The sequence below is a fragment of the Chrysochloris asiatica genome, unplaced genomic scaffold, assembly GCF_000296735.1.
Source record: "Chrysochloris asiatica unplaced genomic scaffold, ChrAsi1.0 scaffold00384, whole genome shotgun sequence".
NCBI lineage: Eukaryota > Metazoa > Chordata > Mammalia > Afrosoricida > Chrysochloridae > Chrysochloris > Chrysochloris asiatica.
In genome coordinates, this window is record NW_006408902.1 from 1,231,920 (window position 1) to 1,244,447 (window position 12,528).

Consider the following 12,528-nt stretch of genomic DNA (forward strand, 5'->3'; position numbering starts at 1 on the left):
ATTCATGAAATAATAAAGTAAGGTACAATTACATCTATATGAGCAAGAAAAACTTAACACTCAACACTAACTGCCAGCAACTAAGTAAACATTTACTGAAAGCCTGCTCCAGTCGAACACTGTACTAAGAGGGGGACTACATTAAAGGACAAGATAGAGAAAGCTCTTGACTGCATAGAGTTTACAAATATTCCAGAATCTAAAATATATTTGTTCTATATAAACAATGATTTTTCAAAAGCTTATCATCTAAAATGAGACACTTGAGGGAGAAGGAGGAAGTTATTAATATTTAGACCATTATAATAGCCATAAACTACAATGGACACATCAGGCCATAATATCACTGTAAGTATTAATTTAATTGGAACGATTAACTAAATTTACACTGAACTAAAAGTAAGCTTTTGGGAAAAAAAATTATGCTGACTTTTAAAAATGTATACATTTCCTTTCAGTGAATGTAATTTTAGTACGTAAGTACAGATAGATAGATATTCATTTAATATTTAAAGATAATTATCTTTAATTATGACTATTCCAAGAAACCAAATGACAGCAAGTAACATGGATTTCAAGTATTTGCTGAAGTAAACTTGGGTAGTGAATTTATCTTTGTCTTGATTGAGAAAATTGAACTTACCTCTGTAATTCAGAAATGTCACTCATTTCAAAACTGGCATTCAGCTGTCTTCTTACGAGAGTGAATGTTGTCAGGTGATCATAGCTGGGAGAGAAATACCAATTAGGAAGACCCACCAAACCAATCAGGCAACAGCAGGTTTTTACAATATGAACATGCATTGGATAAAAAGGAAGGAACATTCTTATAGCTAGCCCTTTATGAATTAGATTCAGTTCAGAGAATTCAGCTACAAACGAAGTTAGAAAGGAGGGATTCTGTTCTCAGGGTATGTCTGACATTATTTGCTCTGAGCTCTTGAGCACACAGCTCACATTGTAGCTGCCCTTCACTATCTGAGACACTAGGTACTCCCCTTCTAGACATCCTAGTGCACTGCATACATCTCTATTAGAGCCCTATCTACATTTCAGCTTGGATCTCTAAAATTAAAAGAATCTTAGGCTCAAAGTGCAACCTAGCTGTGACTTGACCTTGTCAACTAGTTAACCTCTGCTAGCCTTTTTTCCTAAATGCCAGTCCCTAGCATTATAAATAGCTACCAAGACAACCACTATCCATTCTGTCATTTTTTAAAGTAAAAGCCATCTCTCTCTCATTCATCTGTTCAGGTCCCATACTGTGTTCATTTTGTATCTCCAGTTCATAGAAAAAATGCTTAACAGAGAGTAGTGTTTAATAGTGAATGAACAAGAGATGACCGGATTAGCAAATAGTTTAATACTGAAATGAAAAACCGGACCATTAGCAGTAGGTTTCTGCGTGTTCCTAGCAATGGCATCATGTGAATGTCAGAGTAAAACATAAGCAATCAATCAATGGTTTATGAATTACACTGTGTACGTTATGGTCTGGACATATTGGACTCCTAAAAGGCAACCATGGCATGCAATCCCTATGGATACATTTTTCTAATAAAGGAAATACTTCTACTTCTAGGTATGTATTGTTAAGTGCCGTGTAGGATTTGACTCACTGACTCTGCATAGTAAATCTTTGCAGGAACAGAAAGTCTCATCTTTCTCTTGAAGTATGTATTGTTGCTGTTAAGTGCCGCTGAGTCAGTTCTGACTCACAGTGACCCTGTATAGGTCCAATGAGTGGCTGTTGAATTTGAACCACTGACCTTGAGGTTCAAACCAACATTGTGGTCTAGTGCTATCTTACAGTGCCACACCAGAACACCTGGTATTATAATAATTAGTTATTTCTCTAGTCTAATGAAAAGACAACAGTAAAAATGATGATTTTTAGCCTCTAACAGAATAGTCAATTTTATAGATAGATAATAAAGAATTTCTAACTTAGTGATATGGCTGATATATCCAAAGATTCCAGAGAGAGTTGCCCATTGTTCAGAGACTTTTATTGTGCCATAAAATTCGTTTTCACAATCCCCCGCATGAGGCAAGGAAATAAGGCACATGGTGGCACACTGTGAGAACAAAGACCCCCATCACCTGGATAAAAACTACTCACTCCTAAGGACTATCAGGGCTTCTATGATCATAAAGTCTACCAATCCAGAGCAGTAGCATCCATTTATTGATGGATTCCTTCAATAGACATTTCCTCAACACCAGTTATATACCAGTTCCCACTGGAACTGTGTGAGTGCACAGAGTAATTATATCATCCAGACCCTGCACCTGGGAGACCACAGCAAAGAATCAAGACTTGCAGACAAGACCCGAGAATGAGAGGACTCCAGAGGCACTTGCAGGTACTGATGCCTCAGTGGTAGTATTCCCCCCTCCCAGGTGGAGACCCAGGTTTGCTTCCTGACCAATATTCCTCATGTGTAGCCTTCACCTATCTGTACACTGCTAGACAGTGTAGACAAGGGAGAAAGGCCGAGTGATCTACTCCAGGAACGAGTCAGTGAAAACCCTATGGGTCACAATGGCCTGGCTTATAAGCGATCATGGGGATGACACAGACTCAGGTGACATTTCATTCTGTTGAGCATGGAGTCACCATAAGTTGGGACTGATTTGATGGCAGCTACTATACACATATGTAACAAAAATCACATATGGTTGGAGTTGTATGAGCCAAAGTTAAATCTTTTTATTTTTATAGGAAGAAAAGATTCAGAAAAGAACCAGGGGGTAGGCCAAATGCAGAAGATAATATAGTCACTGACTAAGAGCCTATATTCCTTCCGAGCCATGTATCTATACCTGCAGTTAACCTTTTCTGGAACAGTTCCTGCTTGTGGAGGGAAGGTGTTAGATTTCCATCCTCTCTTATCCCAAAATAGGCACTGGATCCACTGGAAGTCCACAACATAGTTTACAACGTTAGCTAGATACTTGTTTGCAGGTGTTCTGTCATAGTCAGCATCTAATAAGGTCAAGTAACCCAAGCTGGCACCTAAAAATAGAAAATTAAAACCTGAAAATGACAAAAAGGCATTATCTATGCATAGCAAACACGTGTCAAGAGTAGCAGACAGGAATCAAGAGCAGGAGATGGCAGGGATTGGAAAGGACCAAACCCAGGCCAAGTCCACTGCCATTGAGTAGATTCTGATTCATAGAAACCCTATATATAACAGAGTAAAACTTCTCCTTAGGGCTTCTGAAACGATAAATCTTTACAAGAGCATACACTGAGTCACATCACTGGTGGGGTTGAACCATTGACCTTGCAATTAGCAGCCCAATCAGTCTACAGCACAATCAGGGTTCTTTTGAAAGGGACCAGTTTTCAATTTCTGTCCATTCTATCTTCCACGAGCACTTAAACTGGGAATCAAAATAATAACTAGTCAAAGCTCACCACAATTTGTCAGTTTCTCATGCTGTGGTGGCTTGTGTGTTGCTGTGATGTGGGATGCTATGATACCGGTACTTTAAATATCAGCAAGGGGACCATGGTGGACAGGATTTAGCAGAGTTTCCAGAGAGATTAGGAAGACAGAGAAGTGTACCAATTTTGAAGGATTAGCCATTGGAAAACCTTATGAATACTTGCAGAAAACTGTCTAATATAGTACTAGAAGATGAATGCATCAGGGAGAATCCCTAAGCTATGACTACGGCAGAACTGCTTCCTGAAAGTAAAGTTGACCTTAATGAAAATGATGAAACAAAGCTTTCGGGACCTTCATTTGCTGATGGGGCACAACACAAAAGGAGAAGAAATAGAAATCCATTAATAATTGGAATGTGGAATGTACAAATTGTGAGTCTAGGAAAATTGGAAGTCATCAAAAATGAAATGGAATGCATAAGACTGATATCCTAGGCTAGTACTGACCATTTTGAATCAAACAATCTTATGGTTTATTATTCTGGGAATAAAAGATAAAAGAGAAATAGCATTGCATTCATCAGGAAAAAGAACATTGCAATCTTGAAACACAATGCTGTCTGTGATAGGATAAAATCCATATGCCAACAAGGAAGATCAGCTAATACCACTATTACTGAAATATATGGACTATCCACTAAAGTCAAAGAGGATGAAATTGAGAATTCTACCAACTTCCTCAGTCTGAAATTGATCAAACATGCAATCAAGATACATTGACAATTGCTAGTGATTGGAATGTGAAAGATGGAAACATAGAGGAAGAATCAGTAGTTGGAAAATATGGCCTTGGTAGTAGAAATAAATAAGTAGAGATAACATGATGGAGTTTTTCAAGATCAAAGACTTATTCATTGCAAATACCTTTTTCAACAACATAAATGGATACTATACACACGGACCTTACCAGATAGAATACATAAGGAATCAAACTGACTATATATGTAGAAACCGTGATGAAGACATTCAATATCATCAGCCAAAACAAGGCTAGGAACCTACTGCTCATATGTAAGTTCAGGTTAAAGTTGAAGACAATACAAACAAGTCTATAAAAACTCAAATATGACAGTCAGTAGATCCTACCTGAATTTCAGAACCATCTCAAAAACAGATGTGATGCATTAGACACGAACGGAACCAGGAGTTGTGGGAATGACATCAAAACATCATACATGAAGAAAACAAAAGTTGTTAAAAAGACAGGCGAGAAAGAAAATACCAAAATGGATGTTAGAAGAGACTCTGAAACTTGCTCTTGAACTTAGAGAAGCTTAAGCAACTAGAAGAAAAAATGAAGTTAAAGGAGTTGAACAAAAAGTTTTAAAGAGCAGCTTGAGAAGAAAGGGTAACGTTATTATAATGAAATATATAAAGACCTGGAGTTGGAAAACCAAAAGGGAAGAACATGCTCAGCATTTCTCAAGTCAAAAGAACTGAAGAAAATCATTTAAGTTGCAGAGTGCAATACTTAAGGACTCTATGGGCAAAATATTGAATAATTCAGAAAGCACGGAAAGAAGATGGAGTGAATACACAGAGTCACTGCGCCAAAAATAATTGGCTGATGCTCAGTCGTTTCAAGAGGTAGTATATGATGAAGGGCTGATGTTACTGAAGGAAGAAATCCAAGCTGAACTGAGGGCACTGGTGAAAAACAAGGCTCCTGATATTGACAGAATACAAACTGAAATGTTTCAACAAACTGATACAACCCTGGAAACACTTACGGGTCTATGCCAACAATTTGGAAAACAGCTACCTAGTCGACCAACGGGAAGAGATCAATATTTGCGTCCATTTCAAAGGAATACAGATGGAATACAGAAATGATCAAACGATATCATTAATATCACTAGTGCAAGTAAAATTTTCCTGAAGATAATCTAAAAATGGTTGCAGCCATATATTGACAGGGAGCTGCCAGAAATTCAAAACAGAATCAAATTTATTCTAAAAGACAATGTGGACTTAGGGATATCATTGCTGATGTCAGACAGATCTTTGCTGAAAGCAGAAAATACCAGAAGATGCTTATTTGTGCTTTATTGACTATGCAAAGGCATTCAGCTGTTCATAACAAACTATGGATAATATTGCAAAAATTGGTAATTCTAGAACATCTAATTGTGCTCATAAGGAACCTGTATAATGATCAACAGGCAGTTCGAACAGAACAAGGGAACACTGAATGTTTTAAAATCAGGAAATGGTTTAAAATCAGAAAACAGAAAAGAACCAGGGTTGTTTTCTTTCATTCCACTTATTCAATCTGTATGCTGAGCAAATAATTTGAGAAACTGGATTATACGGAGAAAAATGAGGCATTGGGATTGGAGGAAGATTCGTTAACAACATGAAATATGCTTATTTATGAAGATCAAAAACCATAGCCTTTGGTAAAGGTTGCTTGTCAATATAAAGAAAACAAAAATCCTCACCACTGGACCAATAAATAACATAAAGATAAATGGAGAAAAGATTCAAGTTGTCAAAGACATCATTTTGCTTGGCTCCACAATCAACATTCATGTAAGCAGTAGTCAAGAAATCCAAGGATATATTGCACGCAGGCAAATCTGCTGCACAAGACCTCTTTAACATGTTATTAGGTACCTTATATGGGTTGCAGCTCAATGTAAACAAAAGGAAACACATATTGTCACAACTAGACCAATAAATAACATCATGATAAATGAAGATGAGGTTGAAGTTTGACTTCCGTCCAGTCTGGAATCCAAGATGGCTGCTCTCTTGCTGAGACCTGCTGGCCGTCACTGCCTCGGTGCCCAGCTTAGTCCTCAGCTCTGTATCAAAATGCTCTTCCTTTGGGAACCACAGCCAAAGAAGAGATGGAGCAGTGCTGGAATAAGAGCATGGGTTCAAACTGTCCATTGTCTCCCCACATCACTATTTACAGCTGGTCTCTTCCTATGGCGATGTCCATTTAACACCGTGGCTCTGGTAGGAGTTTCTCCTTTTGGCTTGTTCACCCTGTTGATCTCTGGGAACTTTGAGTCTCCTTTGAAACTTGTGAAGTCCCTGGGTCCAGCATTGATAGACACAGCTAAGTTTGTGTCTCACCTCTAATGTAGCACACCTGGACTGGAATTCAACACTTGATGTGGGACCTAGGACAAGGTCTGGAGCAGTTGTCTTGGCTTTCATTATGTAGGGCAGCCATGTGAATTGCTGAGGTTCTCAACAAATTACTACAAATCATCACATTGACCTTTTTTACTAGCTCCAGCCAGGGCAAAGTTTTCCTGATTTGATTAAACCCTATTGTGCTTGCAAATCCCCTTGAAGCTCAGAACTCTGTAAAATCAAAAGAATGGAGAAGTGTTCTGTTTTCCCTTTGTTTCTAAAGAGAGACAGAAAGAAGGAAAAAAAAAAGCTTCCGTTTTCATTATGGACTTTGATCTCTGCTGAGGGTCAGCTTTTGGCTCCTTCTTTCTGAGACACTGGAAACAAATGCCAGCTCTGTGGCCTCTGCCCTGGATGTTGGCGATTAGGCTTTGGTTGCCACTGCTTGTGGGTTGCTGGCTTAAAGGACAATTCTGTTCATTGGTCAGAGCCCAGGGTGTTTAGCACCCACACTGTAACTGAAAGAGGGTGGAGGTGGTAGAAATTAGCTTGTCCCAGCTAGAGGGAGATACAGAGGGTGAGTTGACTCTGAGAGCAGGTACTTTGGGGAGAGGACATACAGCCTTTTACAGCCTTTGATGCAAGAGGAAGATCCATTGAGCATTGTTGTTGAACATATTAAGAATTTTTTATTCTTTTCCTTGCATTTCCAGGAAACAAGCTTCTCAGGGTCATGTTTTCCAATCCATGTTCATGTGACATATTTTTCTGAAATGGAATTAAAATACTCATTTTGCCTTTGGGGGGGGAAAAAAAAAGAGAAGAGATTGAAGTTCTCAAAGACTTCATTTTATTTGGATCCACAATGAATGCTCATGGAAGCTGCAGTCTAGAAATCAAATAACATATTGCATTTGGCAAATTGGCTGCAAGAAGATCTCTTTACAGTGTTAGAAGAGATGTTACTTTGAGGAATAAGGTGGGCCTGACCCAGGCTGTGGTATTTTCAATAGACTCATATGCATATGAAAGCTGGACAATGAATTAAAAGACTATAGAAGAATCGATGTTTTTGAGTTCTAGTGTTGGAGAAGAATGTTGAAAGTACCAGGGACTGCCAGAAGAACAAACAAGTATGTCTTCAAAGTACAGCTTGAAGGGCCAGAACCTGGAGAAGGACATCATACTTGGTAAAGTGGAGGGTCAGCAAAAAAGAGGAAGATCCTCAAAGAGATGGATTCACACAGTGGCAGCAAAAACAGATGGAAACATACAACAATTGTGAGGTTGGTACAGCACTGGGCAGTGTCTTGCCATGAGTCAGAACCATCTCAATGGCACCTAACAACAAGATGTCAAAGCTTTTAAGTCAAGGTTTTCATTTGAAAATGACAGGGTATTCGGGAAAGAAAACAGTATGTCCAGCACTTCCTTGTGTGTCAAATGACCAAACTTAGCCTCACCTGTACAAAAACAGACAGATAACCCAAACTGCTGCCATTGGGTCAGTCCTGAATCACAGCTACCCAATAGGATAGAGTAAAATTTTCCCATAGTGTTTCCAAGGCTGCAATCTTCATGGAAGCTGTCACTTTTTTTTTTTTTTACCAGCAGAGTGCTGGTGGGTTCAAATTGCCAATCTTTCAGTTGTTGTTGTTGTTAGGTGCCATCGAGTCAGTATCGACCCATAGTGACCTTATGCACAGCAGAATGAAACATTTTCTGATCCTGGGCCAATCTCACTACTGTATTTAACTCTACAACAAACCAAACCCCAAACTAAACTGCCATGGAGTCTATTCTGTCACACTGTGACCCTCTAGGATAGCAGATCTGCTCCTTCAAGTGTCCAAAGTTGTAAATATTTATGGGCCCTTGCCTTGCCTATAGTGTGACACTGTGACCTCTTGATGTCATGTAAGGACAATACGCTCCTCATGTGACGTCCAGTCCAACTTGCGAACATTGAATTTTACCATGATGAAACCATCAGACAAAACTAAACTGTGAGACATGCAAACAGCATTTGACCAAGATTCATTTTGTGAAAAGTTAATGCCATGAAAAAAATGGGGAAAAATGGGGGGAGGGGTGTCTTTTATATATTAACAAGACTAAAAAAGCTCTGGTAGCCAGGAATCGACTGTGTCCTTTGAACCTGGGGTTCCTGCACTAGGGGAAAGACTGAGGCCAAAATGTACACAGATCTTCAAGGACTGCTGGGCTTACAGATGCTGACAGGAGCCAACAAAGAGAAAAAAGCCCTCACCTAGATAGAAGGGGTTACAAACTGGGCTGCTAATCTCAAGGTCAGCAGTTCGAAACTACCAGTGGTTCTGTAGGAGAAAGGTGAGGCTTTCTGTTCTTGTAAAGATTTACAGCCTCGGAAACCCTATGCAGGGTCGTTATGGGTAGGAACCAACTTGATGGCACTTAACAACAACAACAACAACAAAGAGACATTACAATGGAATGCATATATGATTTTTTACTTAATCCTGAGGAAAAATAAAAAGAACTATATATAAGCCATTTGAGGGAATAATTATAAAAAACTAATACAGAGTACATGGTAGACGATATTCTTTAGTAAAAATATATATTATTTTAAGGTCTGCTATTGGTACTCTGCTTGAGTACTAAGGTGTGCCCGACCCAAGCCATGGTATTTTCAATAACCTAAAATGCATGGGAAAGTTGGACAGTGACTAAGGAAGATCATAGAAGAATTGATGCATTTGAGTTAGGGTGTTGGAGGAGAATACTGAAAGTACCATGGGCTGTCAAAAGAATAAACAGATCTGTGTTAGAAGAAGCCCAGCCAAAGTGCTCCTGGAGGCCAGGATGGCCAGACTTCATCTCTTATACTTGCGACATGTTGTCAAGAGGGACCAGTCGCTGGAGAAAGATATCATGTTTGGTAAGGTAGAAGGTCAGAGAAAAAGAGGAAGACCCCCAACGATATGGATTTGACAGGTGGCATCATTGATGGACTCAAGTGTGGCAGCGGTAGTGAGGTTGGCCCAGGACCAGGCAGTGTTTCATTCTGTTGTACAGAGGGTTGCTATGAGTTGTTACTGGCTGGATGGCACCTAACAACAACAATGTTACTGAGTGGAGTCCTGGTGTGGTGCTGTGGGTTAATGTGCTGGATTGCAAAGTTGGTTTGAACCACAAGGTCAGCAGTCCAAGTTCACCAGCTGTTCCCTGGAAACTCTATACAGGGTCACTATGGATTCAAAGAGACTCGACAACACTTAACAACAACAATGGTACTGAATTACATAGGAAAATGTCCTTGTTGAAGTATTTAGGAGTGAAGTATCACAGTGTCTGCATTTTTTTTTCAAATGGTTCAGTTCCCACAAAAAAATACATATAAACATCAGATAAAGCAAAAATAGCAAAATGTTCACAAATCACAAATCTAGATGAAATGTATGCAGGTGTTTGTTGTACAATCTTTATGCTTTTCCCTGATTTTGAAATTGTTCACAAAAAAGGTGCTGGAGAAAGAACACATGCACAACATTTGCAAATTTGCCATTGAGTATTTGATTAGTGTCATCAATTGAATTGTGTCCCCCAAAATATGTATCAACTTGGCTGAGCTATGATTCTCAGTGGTTTGACAGTAATGTCAAAATCTAATGCAGCAGTTGTATGATGATATAATCATTCCCCCATGTGATATGATATGATCAACCCTGATCTGATGAAATACTCTGTTTTGTAAAACCTCACTTCTCTGATATTAATGAGGTTGTATGCAACCTAAAAGACTAGGCTGTATCTTGAATCAATCTCTTTTTAGATATAAAACAGATTAAATAAGCAAGTAGATCTCAAAGATATCTACTGCCACCAAGAAAGACGAGCCAGGAATCGACTGTGTCCTTTGGACCTGGGGTTCCTGAACTAGGGGAAAGACTGAGGCCAAAATGTACACAGATCTTCAAGGACTGCTGGGCTTACAGATGCTGAAAGGAGCCAACAAAGAGAAAAAAGCCCTCACCCAGAAGTGGCACTCTAACTTCTAGTCCCCTAAACTGGGAGAGAATAAATTTCTGATTGTTTGCTCCAGCCATTCACTTGTGTCATTTCTGTTACAGCAGCATTAGAGAACTAAGATAATTTGGATTTTAAAATAAATGCATAGCTATAAAGTGATTCGATTTCAAAGGAAGAATATACATCCCAGTATAAATGTGAAGAATACAGTGCTAGTCCGTTCATCTGATAGTCTGGAGATTAGTTTGGAACATCTGTTCCAGTCTGAATTCACTCAAATTCTTAGAGCTCCAGCATCCTTCTCAGGGAAGGACATGGAAGTTCAGATCACTAAGCAACCAGGGTGACACTATTATGGGAGAAATGGAACTGACTGCACATCTGCCCTTCCCAGAGCCAAGACTCTCTCCACCATACACTTCTGTTGAGAACGAGTCAGAGGAGGTCCTGAAAGAAAGTCTAGGAAATGCAGGTGCCTGACCTCCAGTGGGGAGCAAAGACAGTAAATCAGATAGGCAAGCACAAAGTGCTATTGTAGCTGAGAAGGGCAAATAAATTACTCCAAGGGTTAAGGAGGGTCTGACAAAGGACACAAAAGTTGGGTTTTGAGATCAGATGAGGTCACACTGAAGAAAGTTAAGGTGAAGGCGCTGCTGAGAGAAATCCAAAGGGCGAAATGTAACAAAACGTTGGATCCTCTGGGAATAATATGCTGGGATGATGGGGATTTGGGAAAATGAAAGTGGAGGGACCTCGAAATACAGCTATTGGAGAGATCAGGGAGGGCAGCATGAGTAGCATATTTGTCTCCAGCACCCACTTTAGTGCAAGGATTACATCTTCTATTTATTACCTATTAAACAGCTTATACATATGCAGGCAAATCTATCCTTTTTTTGTCTTCATGATGAATACAGAAAAATGCTATTATGCAAACTTGTTATATTTTCAACATATAAGCAGAATTGAAAATGAAAAGTTCTCTTTCCCACTGACCTTTCAGTGAAGCAGCGGGTATGATAATCTGTATAGTTTGCTCATTCCATGAATAGATCTGCTTCACCAGAAAATCAGAGGGAGTTGGTTTCTTGGAGATTCTAGGAGATAAAAATGAAGTTGTGATGTCTAGTTTTCTTATTTGTTTTTTCAAAGACTTTAGTCACACAATTTTGTACAAAGAGGCAGCCGGAGGTTAAAATGAGCCAATATTTTTATTCCACTGTACCACTTGGGTCTTTTAATAATAAACATTTCTATATAATAATATTTATTTCTCATTTCATAAAAAACCAATTTCAGGAAAAAACAACAACAATGAAACCAGCAAAACTTGTAGGAATAAAGCAACAGCCTGCTCCACGTGATGAAGGAGGTGGGACACTGTAAACCATGGATGTCTGTTTGCATCAGTTCTTTAGGATGACCTGTTAGCAGATTTGGAAACTGACAAATGAAAGCAGGCAACACAAAGCAATTAGATTAAGATTTTTATATGTGAGTTAAATAATATAGCTAACATTTAAACCCTTCAAGCAAATGGCATGTTTCAGAAATGTAATGGCTTAGCTCACATGCCGGAAGGAGTAAACTCAACAAGTACTGATTAAAACCAACACTGTGATAAGTAGTGTGTGGATATTATCAATACATAAGATACAGTCCTTGCCCACAAATAGCCCTCAATCTAGTTGAGATGTCCACCAAAGAAAGCAGGAGCAATGGAATAGCTAAAGTTTGGTTTGTTGTTGTTGTTGTTGTTAGGTGCCATCGAGTTGGTACCAACTCATAGTGACCTTATGCATAGCAGAACTAAACACTGTCTGATCCTGGGCCACCTCACTATTGTTGCCACGCTTGATACACGTGAAGAGGGCTAGCCCAGTCAAACCTCTCCAGGAAAATCCCAGACCATGCACGCTCTGGTAGCGTAGTGGTTACGAATCGGGCTGCGAACCTTAAGGTCAGCGGTT

At 39.2% G+C, this 12,528-nt stretch overlaps 1 protein-coding gene across 1 annotated transcript in view; it reads right to left on the minus strand.

Annotated features, from left to right (window-relative positions):
* The window catches only part of PKD1L1 (polycystic kidney disease 1 like 1), a 270,006-nt gene that overhangs the window by 137,431 nt on the left and 120,047 nt on the right, over positions 1 to 12,528 (minus strand). Inside the window, exons 23-25 of the mRNA XM_006876506.1 lie at positions 11,555 to 11,655; positions 2,827 to 3,019; positions 644 to 727 (exon numbers count right to left, since the gene is read on the minus strand). Coding sequence (XP_006876568.1) covers positions 644 to 727; positions 2,827 to 3,019; positions 11,555 to 11,655 — 378 coding nt within the window. The remainder of the gene's footprint in view (positions 1 to 643; positions 728 to 2,826; positions 3,020 to 11,554; positions 11,656 to 12,528) is intronic.